This window comes from Phaethon aethereus (assembly GCF_964289735.1).
Source record: "Phaethon aethereus genome assembly, chromosome: 3".
Classification (NCBI taxonomy): Eukaryota; Metazoa; Chordata; class Aves; order Phaethontiformes; family Phaethontidae; genus Phaethon; species Phaethon aethereus.
The window spans coordinates 73,808,006-73,827,121 of NC_138576.1; the positions used below are offsets into that span (position 1 = coordinate 73,808,006).

Consider the following 19,116-nt stretch of genomic DNA (forward strand, 5'->3'; position numbering starts at 1 on the left):
GCTCTTGGCTGTTCCAAACTCTGGAAGTATTTTAGGTGCTTGGAGCAAATGATAAAAACATGTTCTGTTACTAGGGAAGGGTTAATACGGTGGGTTTCTATTGTGTTAATTTCAGGGAACCATATATACTCACAGGTGGTGTAGAGAGTGAGTATTCTTATTGTGAAGTGTGTATGTTTGTACACAGTGTAGAATTAAACTTGCAAGACAAAGTGCTTATGTTATTTTCCTTATATCCTGTTTGTTGTAAACTTTACAAGCTCATTACTATCTCAGTTGCTGTTGGAACATAGATAACTTCACTGGGCATGATTCATGGAAAGGTCACAGCTGATAAGTGGAGCCTTGCTGCTTTGACAGCCTGTTATGTGATAGTACTAGGTATTTGTAAATACTTTAATAATTATTAAGTGGTGCAGGGTTAGTTTTGTGTTTTGTTTGGTTTTTTTTTTTTAATTCCTTCAGGTCTGGGTTACCTTACCTCCGGATTTCTGTGTATCTATGCTTCTCCTGCATTTGTTTTACACCCTACTGTGAGCTGCCACAGTCTACTATGACTTTCTGCTGCAAACTTTAATCTGGTTTCAGATTAGTACTCTAACTCCGTTTTTTTTTTCCTGTCTTAGAACTGCTTCAGCATCTTCAGTTACGTGTGCAGTAAGCCTATAGACTCGCATTAGTGTATCAGCTCTGACATTGCCTGTGTTCAAGTGGCAGCAGCGGTGGCATGTCCAGGCATAAGCAGAGCCAGCAGCTTTTTCTGCCCCACTTGTACACAAGAACATTGTATTTGGAAGCCACTTCAAGCTCTTCTGCTCTTATGAGTCAACATGAAGCAACAAGTTAAATTGGTTTTCTAGTTTAAATTCTCTTGCATTTTCAGCACTACTGGTGAAAGAGATGGATTCCTGGGTTTTTGTTGGAGTTACTACTTTTGGTTATGTTGGAAGCATTATGAATTTAAGTGAGCGTCTTCTCCTCTCTCCCTCCCCAATGAGATATTGGCTCATTCTTCCGTGTACATTTCGCCTTTCTGTTCGTTCTTTCTCTGTCTTCTCTCACCTGAAAATCACATTTACTCTTTTGTTACGTCATTTTGGTTCCAAGCTTTCATATCTTTTTGACTTAGCCTCTTTAGTTTTGAGGTTTTTTTATTCTTGCTATGTTCACATTTCCAGATGAAAACTGTTCTTACAGGCTGTTTTTTTCTTGGATATTTAAACAGAATTGCTTTTCTGCTTGGATTGCTCTATAGCATTCACTGTAAAAGTTATCTGTGATTTCTCTCTGTGTTTGAAAATCTAGTTTGGCTTTAGTAACTTGCTATTACTTGATTTTTAAAATGCTTATTAGCATCTTGCTCAACTTGTGATTTCAGTTGTGTTAGTCATTGGTTTGAATTCTGAGGACAGGCAAACAGGTGTATCTGGTAGGATGAGCAGGAGTGGAAAAGCTTGCTCCTAAACATAGCAGGGAAAACTTTGGTAGTATCTGTGTGATGATCCATACAGCAGTTGACAAACATCTTCAGGCTCTTTCTCCTGAGGTAAAAACCAACAAAACTCCCAAGTCAAACAGTGTCTCCAAAGCCTAATTAGACTGGGATATGGTAGTCTTTGTAGTTGCTGGTCACATTAACTATATCAGCTCATAGACATCGTTCTGGCCAGCTCAGCAAGTCCCTGGCTGGAGTGAGATTATACAGAGAAGGTTCTTACCTTCTCAACCCGAGTCCCTTCTGTGTGGGTGGGTGTGGGCTGTCAGAGGCCTGTCCAGCTCTGCTGCTGCCAGAATTTGGCTGTTTGGGCTGAAACTTTTCACAGCAGCTATCTGTTTCAAGGGAAACTGGGGAAGGAAGAGCAAGGAAAGAAAAAGAAGACAATGTTGGCTCAGGAACAGATCAGCTGTGTGTCTGTGCATAAAGCTACTCAGGAAGGGGACAGAAGAAGGACTGGGAGTCTTAAAATGTTCGATTGTAGTTAGCAGCCTCTCTTCACTATGGGGAGCTAATACTTTAGCAACAGATTGTCTGGTGTGTGCAAGAGGTGGCTTCTGAAACCTCTGATAATGCATCCGAATTTGACCATGACCTGGTCTTGAAATGTGTTCAGTCTTAAGTCTGTTTATTGCGCATGTGAGTTTAGTACCTCTTACATTCTTTAAATAGTTGATCTGTATCAAGTATGCTTCATCCCAGGGCTTAACTGTAATTGCTTGTCTGCAATTGCTTCTTGCTGGTACTGGGTACAGGTACTGAAATGAGAGCAAGACGACTCTCTTGCAGGTGTGTGTGTTTGATTATTTTAATGTTTTCTGTGCTTGGTTCTAGGAAATTAGGAGGAAAGTGGGGAAATTCTTGGTGTGCAAGAGACAGGAAAAGTGGAGACAGTGCTGGTATCTTAGAGAATAAGGGGGTGGGATGTATAAGCAATGGATAAGACCATAAGATGACTACTATATGGACAGTGGCTTTTCTGTAAAGAATAAGTCTACTGCTTCTACTTATTACTGTATTTGTATAATTAATTAATAGTTCTGTGCTGTTCTAATATAAAAGCACAGATTCTGCTAATGCTGCAAAGTGGAAGTGGTCACAGTCCATGAATTTTGCTCAAAAAACCCAAAAACCTCTCACAGGAGGGGAAAATGAGCGTGGTTTGAACAGTATGTTAAATACATCTAGTGTGTAGCTACCCAGTTTTTAATTGTGACCTTTCCTTACCTTTCACTGATAACCTAGCAGCCTCAAGGTTTTTAAAGAGTCTCTTTTCAGACGTAAAAATGAAGGTGATAGGAAGGTGCAAGCTGGGCACAGAAGGTGATATTCGTTTCGAAGAATCATTAAATAGAACTGAAGAATGGTAAAATCAAACAAATAGAAAAATAGTGTTCTCCACAAGGCAAAATCAGACTGTTAAACTTATTTGCATGGAATGTTAAGGCAAAAAAAAAAAAAAGCATCTGGAAGAAGGGCTTTGGTTTATTGTTTGTTGTTATTTTTAAACCACAGGCCATTATAGTATGGATGATGTTGTAGTGCTAACAGTAAAATACCAGTTTATTTTACAATAGAATACAGAGGGAAGGAGAGCATGCAGTTGTGGCTTGCAACAGTGCATTTAAATGTGCATCTCTTGTGTATGCTTTTCGACAGAATCTTCATTGCATGAAACAATTCTGTGAAGAGTCTCCTTTCTAGTAATAGAGAAACAGTTATCTCTCTGTATGGATGACATTTGTTCTAGGACCTTTTTCTAACCAGTGTATTTCCAGCTTCTGTATTTTGATATGCCAGATGAGTTAATGAGTATATGAAAATAGTTGCAAAAAATTGTTCTGGTCCTGGGATATTTTTTTTCCCCTTAATATTTCCTGTTTTTTTCAGCTTCATGTTGAACATGAGCCTTGTTATGATCAGTGAGAATGTAAAGCTGGCCCGTGAATATGCCCTACTGGGAAATTACGATTCTGCGATGGTCTACTACCAGGGAGTTCTTGACCAAATGAATAAGTACCTCTACTCCGTCAGAGATACGTATCTGCAACAAAAATGGCAACAGGTAAATAGTACTTTTCTGTGACATTTCAAAAAGCATTGAAGTAGCAAAATTTCCTATCTTGTGGTAAACAAAAGTATAAAAATAATTACACCATTCTCTGATAAACTGTAGTGCTGTTATATATAGTTTTCTTCATTATTATATGGACTTATGTAATTATTCTTTATGACTTCTTGCTCTGACAATGACAGAACAGGCAATGGAATACAGCCCTGGGGAGCCAGTGCACTGTCTGGCTTGTCAGCTTCTGGCTGATGAGTGCCCCTGCTGTGCTGAAGGTTTTTAGGCTGCTGCCATTTTGTATAGTCTTATTTCCCTCTCAGTATTTTAATAATGTGACTTACAGATCCTTAATGGAAACTGAGTTGTGGCTACCATGTTAATTTATCTTTAACACAAACCATCATTTTTGTCATTGACATTCAATCTATTAGGTTGCGCTCTTTTCTGTCATACTTGTTTAATATGCAAAATTTGTCAAAAGTCCTTTTGGTGTTAAATCCAAAATCTATTTGTTTTGCTGAGAAAGGCAGAAAAACCTTCTTAATATCTGATGTGCATTTTTCTTGTCTATTGAAGTGGAATCAAGTAGCTTGTGAAACCTCGTGGAATCCATCCAGGCATTACAAGGGCTTGAACAGAGGAGTGTTAGAAACTTACTTGCAGTGTGTTTAATCTACTTTTTTTTACTTTTTTTTCAAATCAGGTTTGGCAGGAGATAAGTGTGGAAGCTAAACATGTGAAAGACATAATGAAAACACTGGAGAGTTTTAAACTAGACAGTACTCCATTAAAAGCTTCACAACAAGAATTGCCAGCTCATGATGCAGAAGTCTGGTCTTTGCCAGTACCTGCTGAACGTAGGTAAGAGGAAACCTGAAGACCTAAATTAACGTTTATCAGAGCAAAGTGTGCTTTGACTTCAGCCTGTTCCTGTGTAATTTTTGTTTTAGAACTCAGATGTGTAACACTTAGACCACCAGCTTGCCACCGTTTGTGGTGGAGACAACGCCATTTTGAGGCAGCCTACTTCAGAATGTTCTGGGGCTTTTATCTTATATAGGCTTGAATAATAGCAAGTTTCTTTTTATTTTTTTCCTCCTGACTTAAGATAAACTTGTCATTCCGTGGAAGCTCAACTCGATTCCTGAACTGATCTTCTCATCAACTTTAAAATGATTCTGCATGTAGCTGATATGAAAAGGGTGAAGAAGTATTATCAGAGTAACAGTAAAATCTAGGAGTGTCCAAGCTCAGTTCCTTTTGTGTATCAAGGTGGTTCCCTGATCTCCTTCATGAACTGGTCAGGCTAGCAGTAAAGCTTAAGTGAAGGGGTGGAAATAAATGTCTGCAGGCAAGCCTGCTTATTTCAGAAGCAGTTTTGAATTATGCTGGGTTAGTGTCTGTGAAACCAAAGGCCTTGTGGTGTGGTTTGACAATGTAGCTGCTGCTGAAAGAGTAGTCCTACTCTCCACAGTTGCCTGTTTTTTTCACTTTTGTCTTTGTTGGTATTGATTAGCTGGTTCAGGATGCTAAACTGGCAAAAAAAAAGACCCTGTTTTGTGGGGCTAGTGGTTTTTTGTTTGGCTTTTAGTTTGTTTGGGTTTTGTTGTTGCTTTTTTTTTTTTTTTCTTCCTGAGATTAGCTGTCTGAACTGGTTAATTGGAGGTTCTAACATATGCCACTGGTAGCATGAAGGAGGAAACAGGAGTGCATGCAAAGCAGACGTAGAACTGTGCATTTTGACAGAAAGTGACTGTTAGATCAGCTTAGCTGTACTGTCAGACTGTTCTTTGAGGCTTTGAACTTACAAGCTGTTTCTTGTAGATGGATAACTTCAGTATTTATGGGTACATTTTTACATTTTATCTATATTTATTGTTTTTATTTACATCATTTATTTATTTATTTATTTTAAGCCTGCTTTCTGAAAGAAATTAGTCTTGTGTGATCACACTGTTTCTATTTATCTCATTTAATAACTTTGGAACACTGAATTTCATTCAGACCTTCTGGAAGAATAGAGTCTGGGAGGTAGAACTTTCCTAATGTTTTGAAGCTTTCTAGAGAAGAGATGCATGAACTTATGTTTCTAAAAAGGGAAAGACTTGAGAGAACTTCCTCCTTTCCATTTTTCTTGCCAACTAGTGAAGTACTGAGTTGTGGTAGTATGAAAAAGCCACAGTGAAAACTTGTGCCATGTTGCATTGGAGTAACCACAGTATACTGAGAACTCACAAATTTAGGTGGAAATTAGATGTATAATCACACTATTCCTTTATTTTGAGCTTTGGGGTGAAATTTAGAGGTGGCTAGGTGTTCATAAATAAAAGTATAGGTTGGTAGATAATTCATTTGGAGAGTCAAAAGACTTTAACGCTTATGATCTTATCACTGGCATATTCATGTTGCCTAATATGCATTTCACCCTGAAGAGATATGTACGGTTCTGACAAACTTGCTGCTGTGAATCAATTATAGACAACTTTTAGGAAGGTACTGGATCCTGATGTATCTTGAATAATATGTCAAAGCACACTTTTTAGTTGGAAGTAAATGCTCTCCAAATCAGAGTCTTTCATCTTCTGTTCTCTAGAAATATCCTTGAACTTAGACTTGACTGATAGCTTATTAATACTGGAATTTTAGGAAGGCCCATAGAAAAAAGTATATCTGTGTGAGAGTAATGGATTTGTATGGGGAAGAAACTGAATTTGAAAAAAGAATTCCATAATACCAGTCATGATACTGTTTTTTTCATATGCGCTTCTAAAAGCAGTCTAGTTTCAATCAACTGGAGGCCTCACATACACATTTGGTTTCCCAAGAAGTGAAAATAAAACTGTCATTCCAAAGAAAACTTTACATTTCTTTGGGTGGGAGAGTGAGGACCATTCTGATAAGGAGAAAATATATTGGGGGAATTTTTTGTTTGGTGTTTGGTTTTTTTCCCCAAGATTCATAGTACTAGGATTACTATTATTTATGGAATATACAAAGCAAGGAGCTTGTTCTAGGCAAATGAGCCCTGAGCTTGTGGCAAAGGGAAAATGGATTTTTAGTGACTATCTAAAAATATCTGCCTTGTTTCTGACATACAGATTTTTATCTTGAGCAAAATGGCTTTTCAGTTTGTAACCACTTGCTTTGGTTATGTAGTGCTCACCAGTGACTTTACACTGAGGCTTTTTGCATATGTTACAACTAATTAGACCTTCGCCAGGACCCAGAAAACGTCAGTCTGCTCAGTGCAGTGATTGCAGAGGTCATAATAATCGTATGAGTGCAGCTGTCAGAGGCCCTCACCGTCCATCCTCTCGAAATCCCAATGATAAAGGGAAGGCAGTCCGCAGCCGGGAAAAAAAGGATCAGCAAAATAAAGGAAAAGAGGAAAAGGTGAGCTTTTTAACTTAACAGTTAACTTCATGAAGTTGAGAAACTCAGTCTTGCTTTCTAAATATTGAGTGTATTATAAAACTAGATGCCTATAAAATGGTTCTTCATTCAAGTTAGCGTGCTGATTTGAACCTTGCCTTGCAAGGCATCTTTGCTTTATGGACAGTCTTGGTTATGGGTTAATAAAAAAACAGCAAACCTTCCTCTCGAAGAAGTGATCTGGTAAATGCAGGCTTGTTTACTGCAACTTGGAGATAGTTGTTGAAAATTATACCACTGAATTACTGACACTGAGCCTGATGGAGCTCATTCAGATGGGATGTCCTTGTGGGTTCTTGTGGAAGCACAAATTGCTTTTGTGTATTTTAGACTGAGATTGACTTGCCTGTTGCAAAGCATTTCAAGACTTAGTTAACCTTAAAGGGAGACCTTTACTTATTTTTTTGTTGACATCTGGTATTAGCTCCAGACTCTTTTCAGTTTAAAGCAAACAAAGCCCTCAGCGTACTTCATGAGAGAGAATGATCTTGTGATCTATTCTTTGCAGTCAGAGTGCTTTAATTTTTGCTTGTGCTCTGGTCTCCATAAATTTAGCTAATGACAAGAGTAAGAGAACATACTGAAGACACTCAATTCATAGTTTTCCAGAGTCTGAATAAATCAAGTGTCCACGTAATAAGAGTTTGTTAGCTTCAGCAACCTAATGTTGTGGCAGGGTGTCATGGCCTGTGTAAATAGTAAATAGTATAAACTACAAGGGTGTAATTGTTTAGCTGTGTAAGCTGTTACTTTCATTAGGAGCCAAACTGCCTTGTCTTTAAGTGATAATCCTCTCTCACTAAGGATATATGTGCACAGAGACACGATAGGTCTTTTTTCTTTTTTACGGTTGTTCTGTCATCACCAGTGCTTGCTGTTAAGTGTATTAAAAATGGGGTATGTCTAGTGCATTTTATTTCCTCTCAGTTGCATGGTCTCTGCTGTTTGAGCCCTTTCAACTGTGTAGCTTCTTTGCTTCTGCTGTGCTGCAGAACTGCTTCTCTGCTGTTCAATTAATTAGCTCTTTTTTACTTCTGTGGTCTTCCTGCAGATCACCTTTGCTCATCCTACATATGGAAGTCCCGCTTAATATTTTTTGTCCCATATGTATGGCATATTTATGACACAGCATTTACTCTAGCTCAGCGTGACACTTTCTGATCCAGCCTCACCTAATTCCCCCTACCCAGTTACTGTCTGAGATTAGTTTTTGATTTCTCTGGGAGAGGAGGTGAACACTGTTATACTGGGATAGGTGTGTGCAGTTTTGCTTACCTACTAAAGCAAAGAAACTGCATCGGTCCAGTATGTTGACTTTGGGGAGAAGGAAACGGGACCAGGGCAGTACAGAATTCTTGATGAACCATATAGATCCTGTAGTGCAGCAGTAATATGAATGCTTTATAATTTTCATGCTGATTTATGTTGCTGCCTTCTAGAAATACGATACTATTGTGGACTTGTTATAAAAATCCATTAGTAGCATAACCATTGTTATGTATTTACATTGTTATATCCTTTCTATGTAGAACAAATCCACATCTGAGATTTCAGAGTCTGAACCCAAGAAATTTGATAGCACTGGATATGATAAAGATTTAGTAGAAGCTTTGGAAAGAGATATAATTTCTCAGAATCCCAACATTCGATGGTAAGTTTGAATACTGCTGCCAGTCTTTCTGAGATGTTGTTTCTTTTTCTTCTGATACAATATGAGAAGAATTAAGTATTTTATCATATGGTTACATAAAAGTACCTGCAGGCTTTCTTTACTCATTAAATAGACAACTAAACTTCTTGTGTAGTGGAATATTTTTAGAACTCTTTTTTTCCTCCTGTAGATTCATAGAGTAGTTGGGGTTGGGGGGACCTTTAAAGATCAGCTAGTCCAATCCCCTGCCACGGGCAGGGACATCTTTCCCAAGATCAGGTTGCTCAAAGCCCTGTACAACCTGACCACAGAAAGCTTTTCAAGCTTTTCTAAGAGTCCTGAAATCAATTTTTGAGATACTCTTTTGCAATGTATAAGATTCTAGCGTCTGCCAGTGTCTCTTCATTTAAAAACCTGTTTTGCTACCCAGGGGCATACCAAGATAGAAAACCAATTAACAGAGAAGGTATGTCAATATAGGAACCCTTTGAAATTTTGCTGGATGTGATGTGACCGCCAGTATAAAATATAACCACGTGTCAGTACCTTTACATAATTGCGTTAAATATTAAACCTTATACAAAGGTTGTTTTGTGTTCCCAATGTTTCCAAGCTTAGGTGATTTTGTGAGGATTAAAACAGCAAAAATCTTCTGGCAAATAAAGTAGGCTTTTAAAAAAAACCTGAACAATCCTACAAAAAACTTTGTGTGCATGCAACTGTGAAGTATTTCAGTTTAATATGTAACTATATGTTCCAGTTTTTATATTGAATCTCAGATTACAACTTCAGATTTGAAACTAATTCTCCATATAGATATGTTTTGAAAACAAAATATTAATTGGGCACGTGCTGTTAAGTGGAATACCCTGGGTTACCCTCAAGAAAATAAGACCAGCCTATAAGGTATCTAAGAATTAATACGTTTGTAACTCTGGAAGAGAATGCTAAAAATTCTTTTTAATTCAGCTCCATTTACTAGTCTTCAGTAAATTATTCTCATAATGATGAAAGATAGTATTCAAGTTTCAGGGATAGCCAGCCTCTCGGCAAAAGAAGAAAGCATCATCTGTAACTAGCATAAGTTTAACCAACTTGCTGTATTCTGCTTACTCTTTCTGTGAATAACAACAGTGCTCTAGGGAAATAGTTAATGTGTCTCTGCTTTTGCATCCAGCTGGAGTCTACTAGCCAGATGTCAACTGTAGTAGTAGGCTTTTGCCACTAGAACGTAAATAAATCCAACTCATTTTCCTGAATTATGGAAGAGCCATTACATAGCAACAAGTTTAATTGCGTATTATTTTGAGCTGTGGATTGATTCTTTTGCAGCCTGAATCTGTCAAACAATTAATTTTTTTTTTTTTTTTTTTTTTTTTTGGCAGGGATGACATTGCTGATTTAGTAGAAGCCAAAAAGTTGCTTAAGGAGGCTGTAGTTTTACCAATGTGGATGCCGGAGTTTTTTAAGGGAATTAGAAGACCATGGAAGGTATGAAAGAATCTGGTCCTGTGATCGTAAGTAAGATTCTGAGGTTGGATCTTGGCAGAACGAGAAATTTCAGATATTTTGCAGTTCATATAAATTCTTTCCACTTTTTAGTAACAAAACTTACGGTAAATAGTACCAAAAAAAATAAAGATGTCAGCCAGATAAATACACTGTCTGCAGCTATATTGTTGCAAGTATGCAAATTACAAATTAGTAATTATTACTTTGAATAACTTTTCAAGGGAAAGTTTACATCTAGCATTTTAATATTAGCTATTAAACAAACTGTGAAATTGTCTCTGTTTTGATTCTTGGCCTAAAAGTGGTTCTTTTTCATTTTAATAGGGTGTGCTGATGGTTGGTCCTCCTGGTACTGGAAAGACCCTCCTGGCAAAAGCTGTAGCCACTGAATGCAAGACTACTTTTTTCAATGTTTCTTCTTCCACACTTACCTCAAAATACAGAGGAGAATCTGAGAAACTTGTTCGTCTGCTGTTTGAAATGGTGATTGAAGTTTCTGAACATAAATATGAGATAATGAAGTAGAATTACTTCTGGAATAGTGAAACCTTGCCAAGATGTAGAACTCGTAGCATACATAAACAGCTCTCCAAGCTTCAAACACTTTAGGACCTTCTGATTTGACCATGTACATTCAAGATCTGGTTGTACCTGAAGAGCTTTATAAAAATGAAAAATTAGGTCGTCTTTATTTTCAGGGTTAGCTTGTTACACTGGAGGTAGCTCACTATAAGCCGATGAGTGCTGTAGAACATACTTGAATGTAAAACTGGAGATAGAATCTAATTGCTTTCTGGGTGGGAACCCTACTTGGGCTTTGTGTGTTTTGTTGTTGTTGTGGATGGTTTTTTTGTTTGTGCTTAAAATAAGTGGACTTCCAAACTGTAGTTGGCTTCAGAGCACATGACACTTGAAATTGGCTCAGAACCATGTAGTCGTTTTCTCATGTGTTACCAGGTTTGCATGCAGTATTTGCTAGGGGCCCCAGTACTGAAGGGGGCAGCAGAGTTGCAATTACAGTAGTCAGAAGAGTCAGGAAATAAAAGATTTCTTACAATATCGTTTGATCATATTAAATGAGTTGATAACATGCCTGTCAATCAAAAATGCATATACATAATGGACAGCATCTCAACTGCTGTAGGACAGTAGCTTTTATCGCAGATCCTTGTCTTTGACCTCAGGTTTTCAGAAAGATTATTTTGCAGTTGACCTGTCTCTTGGACAGGTTCCATATCACAGTGTCCTAGCCTAATGTTCATTTTAGCTTTAACTGAGTTCCTAGTCAAGCATTCTGTGATGACTTTCACAGTTACAAATGTTATTCCTAATGTGTAAAACTGCCTTTAGCTTATTAGACATTTGTTTATAGCTCTAACAATTACAGGACTTTGTCAGAAACTGTTCTGCTCAAATATTATTAATGAATGCACAGCTGCTCTACAGTTGTGTGCAATGGCCAAGGAGAGGGAAGGTTAGGTATTGTTTGATACCTGTAAACAGTTTCATTGGGGTAAATGTGTCATTTTTCAGTTCTGAATATGCTGCGATTTCTTAAATGTGAGTAGACTGCTGTTTCAGTTTTCTGCTTTGTCTTTTGCTTTCTTTAGGCTCGATTTTATGCCCCGACAACTATATTTATTGATGAAATAGACTCTATCTGTAGTCGCAGGGGAACTTCAGAGGAGCATGAAGCTAGCCGACGTGTGAAGGCAGAACTGCTAGTTCAAATGGATGGTAAATAACCTGATCACTGGGAAGTACTGGACTGGAGGCAACTTGGGACAGGGGGAATCAAAACTTCATTCCTCAGAAGCAATTTGTGTGAAAGCCTTACATAAAATTGGGGTAAAAAGATACAAATGCACTATTCCAACTGTCAGTGTGGAAGGGAAAAAGATACCAATTATTTAACAATCTTTTAGCATCTGAGCAATGACCTTATATTACTGGGCCAGAATAATGAAGATTCAGTGGAAAATACAGGATTTCAAAACCGCAGAAGAAGAAATGTATTAATCGTTCCTGTCAAATCTTTACCTAGCATTAGGTTGCTTCTTCTTCACTTACTTCTTCAAAACCAAGTAAAAAGTGGTTCAAAAGACCTTTCACCTGTTCCAATTTAAAGACAACCATTACACTTAACTTCTTTGAGATCTCTTTATTTCCTCCTAAAGATATACATGAAAAGTGAAGACGTTTTTATAGAAGTGGTTGGGAGAGTTTTCTTCTTAAAACTGAGTTCATTACAGCTATTTGTTGATTTGTGAAATATTAACCAAAGTTTAAAAGTAGGTAACACTGTGCAAAGTTGCTATAGAGGCATCCTTTTTATACTCTGGTAAGCAAGGAGAAGGAAAGGAACTGAACTGAACTAAATCTATGGAGTAATTTCTGATAGAATTCCATGAGTCAGAAGATTTGTATATTTATTTCTAGTTCTCTGATGTTGATACCCTTTTATGTTTGACATTAAATAGCAGCAGAGCTGTAATACTGTCCTCGTAACTCAAGTATGTACATAAGCTAGTTTTATTAGTCACAACTATTTGAAGTCCTTTTACTTGAGCGTTCATAAATGGTGTTTTATATGCAAATTTTCAGGCAGACTGGGTACAATGGCTATTCCACAGCCCAATCCTATGGTTATAAGCAAAAACAGTAAATGCAGAGGGTAGCAAGTTTAATGAAACGAACTTCATGTAGCAGCAGTTTCACAGTACTTTAGAGACTGAGGTGTTCTCTCTGCCTTTGAGAAGCTGTGATTCAGTCCACCAAATTTAAACATTCACTTCAGCAGTTAATAAGAATCCATCTCTGTGTGTGAAACATTTGGCCTGAATTCAGAAGTGAAGAAACTTTGTGGGAGAGTAATGCTGCTTTTGCGTGGCTGTTCATGAATGCTGTTGGTGGGGCAGGGTGTCTGTTGGTGTGGTGATGGCTTTGGGTTTTGGAGGGTTGTTTGGTTTTTCCTCACATGCTGTTACAGGATGCTGATGTGAAAATTCAAACACTGTAATGGCAGAAATACAAACAACTCTGCTGTAAAAACGTTCCAGCCATGATAGAGAGGAACTTCCTGATCTGAACTTCCTTATTAAACTGAGTCTCCATTTTTGCTAGCAGGCTGTCTTCTAGATGAAAAATTGAGCTGTATTGTGCTTGGACTCACTAAAGTGCAATAGAGAGCTGCTTGAATATTATAGAATTGTGGATATTGTCCTCTTTATACACAAAATTTCACAAAACACATTTTGCGTTTTACTTTCTCCAATGCAGGTGTTGGAGGGGCTACTGAAAATGATGATCCTTCCAAGATGGTCATGGTACTTGCTGCTACTAATTTTCCTTGGGATATTGATGAAGCCCTGAGACGGAGACTAGAAAAGAGAATTTACATTCCTTTACCATCAGGTATGAAGACTTGGGGAGAGGAGTGGTTGAAAAAACTAAAATCTAAACTTTATCAATATTCCTTTAGTTCTGATCACCTGGCTTAAAAATCTAATTGATACTTGTATGCAAATTTATTTATGAGTTCAGGCCCAGGTTAAATATAACGATTGAACATCTGCCTTTGTAGCAAGTGTAGTGTCCTTTTTCTTATTCTTTCCTCTTATCCTTCTTCAATTCACTATTTATCTTTAGAAAGAAAGTTGTATAGACTCAATTTTCTATTCTTTGATTAGCAAAAGGTAGAGAGGAACTCCTCAGAATAAATCTGCGAGAGCTGGAGCTGGCTGATGATGTTGACCTTGCAAATATAGCTGAGAAAATGGAGGGTTATTCAGGTGCAGACATTACCAACGTATGCAGGTATGTTAACATTGCATCATTTGTGTTACTACTGCTACAAACTCTGAGAAAACTGTTTGTAAAGTAACTAATTTACATGATTAAAGTTGTTGGATAAAAACAGAGAGTAACTTGTCTTTTATGTATGGCTGAAAGGTGAAATACTGCATTAGTATTTACCTAGATTTCCATTTGATATTTTCGTACAACAGTGATAAAGAGCAGTTGCAACATAGTCATTTAAACAAGCTGTGGTTTAGGTAAAATTCTGTGTTCTTTCATGTACACTGGTAGACTTTAATTTGTAGAGTTGCAGTCCACTGAGATTATACTACTTCAGCAGAACATCCATGTGTAAGAGGCAGTAGTGGCAGAAGCCACAATAACTAAAGAAGGAACGCAGAGTGTTCTTCCTTCATGCCACAGAAAAGGTATGCCATGTTGTGTGATGGTGCAAGAACTGTGTACTCTGCACATTGGCTTTAGTGATGAGGCTGACTTAAGTTTTCTTCTATCTCCTCCATCTCCCCTTCTCATCCATACTGTTTGCATACAGTCATTTGTGGGCCTATTCTATAATTTAGATTCCTGAAATAATTGACTAAAAATATCTTTTAACCCTTCCCCCAATCTGTTCTTTCCAAAATTGAAAAGGGAAGGAAAGGATTGCTCTTTTAAGAAGCTAATATCAGTCATCTGGTTTACATCTGAAGATTTGCACTGGCACAGTTGCAATGGTGGCAGTATGGGATGAACCAAAACTTCTTAAGATGATGTTGTCATCTAATAAGGACCTGTGTAACTGTGCCTTCAGGCATTGGAGGTAGCACTAAAGTGTGACAGTGCAAGGCTTGAGCTCCAAGTTGTGCCAGCACAAATGTTGTGGGGCCGTACTTTGAACAGGGTAAGAGAACTGTTCTGGATTAAAAACATCTTCTCATTGCTTTCCTCAAACGCAGATCCATTTCTTGCCTTGATTCCTAGTACAGCTCTGCAAACGCTTGTCAGCACAACTGGGAGGACAGTGGGCTGTGCTGCAGGGATGAATGCGAGTGGCCTGTATGCAAAACTGCCACCAAAGGCTCTTATCAGCAGGGTCACTTGAAGCTGAACTAAGAGTTTGGAGACTCAGTACTGTTTCCTGAGCAAACCTTATCACAGTGTCTGGGAAAAGAATGGTATGCTAGTTGCTGTGAATCGGTGTTGTGCACATTTCTTTCACTTGCAGGTTTGTGAGATGAATTTGTGGTGGTCTTTTGCTCGGTCTTGATGGTTGTGCTTTGAAAGGAGTATGTGCTAATAGACTCTTGTTATAGGAGAGTTTATTTGGCCTGCTTCTCTGTGCATTTTAGCTGCAGTTTGTCTCCTCTGGTCTGTTCAGTGTTCATTATTTGCAATTAATTTTATACTGAATACCAATATACTTGTTTAAAAGTCAGAATACTTGTAATGTTTTTGAGTGAATTTCATATATATAGATATACACACACACGCTGCTGCTTTTTATTGTTTGATCAAAGACCATTTGTACAAATACTACTAAAAACACAAAGCAAAAACAAACAAACAAAAAACCCACAAAGAAACATCCCAGTCTCATATGTGGCCGTCTCCTTAGAGATGACTGAGGTGGCAGCAACCAGAAATCCAGAGAAACTGGGGTTTGGATGTGCATGATTTGAAATTAGTAAGAAAGTACTCATACTGGCCTGTATATTTACACTTGTTAATGGTGTTAGGAAAAATGGATCTTAAACATGATTGTTTCATTTACATTGAGACAAAAAGACATATGGCTCATTTAAAAGTGCTTTTGTATGGTTCAGACATACAGTATATAAACACAGTAAAGTTCACACTTGCAGACTATAACAGTCCTTGCTAGTGACAAACAAGCAAAGTGTAAGAAAAAGTGAGCCAAGAACTCTGGTTTGCTCAAATTCTTCTACCTTAAAGAATTTGAGGTGAAATCCAAAGTTTGCTGAGCCAGAGTGAAAATCAGAGATAACAGTACAGTTCTTAACAGTCAGCATGTAACTATGGAAAATGAAGGCGAAACTTTATTTTAAAAAGACATTCAGGAAATATAAAATGCATCTAAAGTGCATATTAGATGTGAGCATGAACTGCCTTCGTTGTTCTGAGCGGACTGTGAAGGTTGAAAGGCCTTTGGAGAGGAACTGACCCCCGCTATGTGTTCCAGTGGGTGTCTGCTTATTTTTTTAATATAGCTTTGGTGGTTCTCCAGGCACTAAGGGTGCATTTGAGAAAACAGCAAGAGTTGATGTCGGAATGATGGTCAGTAAAATGACTTCACAGAAGGAAGTGGTGGCAGCTGCACTTGAATTTTGTGGCTGTGTTGGGGTATGGTGTGGTTTTTTTTGTTTGGTTTGTTGGGTTGTTTTTGCTGGGAGTGTTTTTGGTAAATTGCTGTCTGGAGGCAAATTAGATGCATGGGATGCTTCCTCCCTCTGCCTTGTGTAACGCTGGCTTTTAGTACACAAATGAGGATATAACAACAAAGCCATTTGACTAAGATGAGTTTCAAGAAGGCAACTTTTTGGAGCTGTTCTGAAATTCTAGTTATTGTATCATGCATTCTAATTGCCAACAATTATTTAGTAAAACCATTAAGTCTGTCAGTTGTGGTTTCCTTTGCAGGGAGGGGGTGGAATTGAAACAGAATACGCTGAAACCATCTTTCTAAATCCTCCTAGAAGACAATGTATAAGTTTTTCTCTTTGATTTTCACCTACTAATATGATATGATAGTAGTGTGATATTGCCAGGATTATCCTTCCATCTTTTTTACTGCTAGACAAAATAAGTAGCATTTTCTTCTTATAATAAGCTATGTAACAATGAATTACCAGGAACTTTAGTCTTTCAGTGTTATTCATTTATCACCTGCTGCTACTGATGTTACTGTTGGAAAACCAGATGCATTCAAACTGAATGCAGCAAGAAAATGACTCACTTGTAAAGACGCTTAATGCTTATTGAGGCCAGAAGTTTGAGGAGCCACAGGCTGAACAGACTTTGTAGTTCAACATTTAGCTGTGAATGTATAGGTTGGAGGTAGATATTGCTGGCCTCTCATGTCTTTGAAGTGGGATTCCTATTTGGACCAGGAAAGATTCAAACCATTCCAGCCACTTCTCCTATACACAGGAGGAGTGAATCCATTACTTTGTCTTGTTCCCATTTAAAAATACTATAAACAGCAGCTACATCATAGGCATTAGATAAATCAGGTAGTCTTTGTCTCTTTTGCCTAGCCTGTGAACAGTAGCTATTCAAAGATCCAGTGAGGATAAATCCATGTATGAAAAATATGGATGGCATGGTATTGTAGGTTGTACAAGCACTTGGAGATCTTCCTGTAAAAGTTTACAATTCTTTATTGTATCTTTTTGAATGCACAGCTTAACTGGAATGCTGTGTTGAGCCTTTCAAACAACTCACTATCCTGTATTGAGTAACAACTTTTTTTTTTCGCCTACTTAATAGAGATGCATCGTTGATGGCTATGAGAAGGCGTATTGAAGGCTTGACACCAGAAGAAATAAGGAATCTTTCCCGAGATGAAATGCACATGCCAACAACTATGGAAGACTTTGAAATAGCTTTGAAGAAAGTTTCTAAATCTGTATCTGCTGCGGACATTGAGAAATATGAGAAATGGATAGTTGAATTTGGATCATGCTGAGTTGTCTTATCTTGAAGAAGCCACCTTATGTCTTAAAACAGCTTTAGAAGTACTAAGTAGTGTGTCAGCGCACTGCGTGCTCTTTTTAACTTTTGTAATTTAAGAGCAACAGATGTCTAAATAAATTTTTTTAAAATGCAAGTTTTGTCTAGCTCCCTTTGAACTAGCTCAAAAGTTACCCGTTTTTTCCTGAATGTGAAACTGATGTTTTTTTAAAGTCTTGATCTTCAGGACTTTAAAACAACTAAATTTAATACTTGACCTCTTGCATCAGAGGGTTTACTCTTGAAAAATAACTATTACACCAAAATCCCCCAAACTAGCTCAGCAAAATGAGTAAGGGATGCTGAGAACTAGAAAATGGGACAGACAACATACAGTTATGTAGATGGGTTTGCTAGCTGATCTTGGAGAATTCTACCCTTAAACTGTTTCTAAGGTATTAATAAAGAACCTGTTATGAAGGCTGAGATTTAGAACAGCAACCCTTGTGCTACTGACAGTCGGTAGATTCAACTGAAGTTTAAGCAAGGTGGGATCATCACTGGTGTACAGTACCTATTAAGTAATATTAAAATACATCCAGCCAGTGTAAACTAATTCTGTGCAGCCAGCAGCGATGTAGAGTCACATGTGTAGTCACCTTCGAGGTCTGAGAGAAAACGAAACCTTTCTGGCATTCTGAATTACGTTTTTCTTCCATGACTGTATGGTACTGTAAGCTTCAAAACTCTGGATGGGTAGGTTGGGCCCATGTTTATTCTGGTAAGGCTGTTCTGAGAAAGCAGAAAGCAGTGTGCGTGTTATGCTAGTGCTCAATCAATTTCTGTTCATAACCCTGACTTTACAACTGATGTAAAATCTAAATTCTCTTTTTGCGTTACTTGACAAGTGGAATGGAGAAGCAGTTCTCTGAGAACGGTTCTACAGTGGCCATTTAGGTCATCATTTTAGATTTTGCTCAACAGTGGTCATTGTAAGGAAAACATCTATCATCTCCATCTATTACTTTAGAAACCCTTCTTCTGCTAGCTCAGCTCAGAGCAGCCAGCTGTAGCTTTGCTTACAGCTAAACTTCATGCTTTCTCTCAAATCAAGTATGTCCAGACTTGTTTCAGCAATGTTTGCTGGTAATCGATTTGTTCAAGATTTGCACCTTTTTTTAATTATTTAATTTCATTAACCTCATGGTAGTATTTCTTTCCTTGTGCTTTGTAACTTTATAGAACACAATACAGCTGAGGACTACTTAGCTCATGGAAGTCAGCCAGGTTGTGAAAGGGTACTAAGGCTTTTTCAGGCTTAACCACTCATTTGCTTCTGTTGCAGCTGTTTAGAATAGAGTTAACTCTCCTTGTTGCTGTGCAGGTGCTTGGTTTCCAGTTTCGTAAGTAGGGAGACAAAGAGCACATGCTAGCAGCTGCTGCATTTCCATCTGCAGTGCGATTCACACT

At 37.9% G+C, this 19,116-nt stretch overlaps 1 protein-coding gene across 1 annotated transcript; it reads left to right on the top strand.

Moving 5' to 3' along the window:
• Positions 1-3,389: 3,389 nt before the first annotated feature.
• On the top strand, positions 3,390-17,662 carry KATNA1 (katanin catalytic subunit A1; the record flags this gene model as incomplete). The annotated part of the gene is made up of 10 exons (XM_081997558.1): positions 3,390-3,560; positions 4,267-4,424; positions 6,773-6,956; positions 8,525-8,646; positions 10,032-10,137; positions 10,483-10,641; positions 11,769-11,895; positions 13,438-13,572; positions 13,848-13,974; positions 17,464-17,662. The coding sequence occupies 10 exons, from the start codon at positions 3,390-3,392 to the stop codon at positions 17,660-17,662; spliced, it is 1,488 nt and encodes a 495-aa protein (XP_081853684.1).
• Between the last annotated feature and the right edge of the window lie 1,454 nt (positions 17,663-19,116).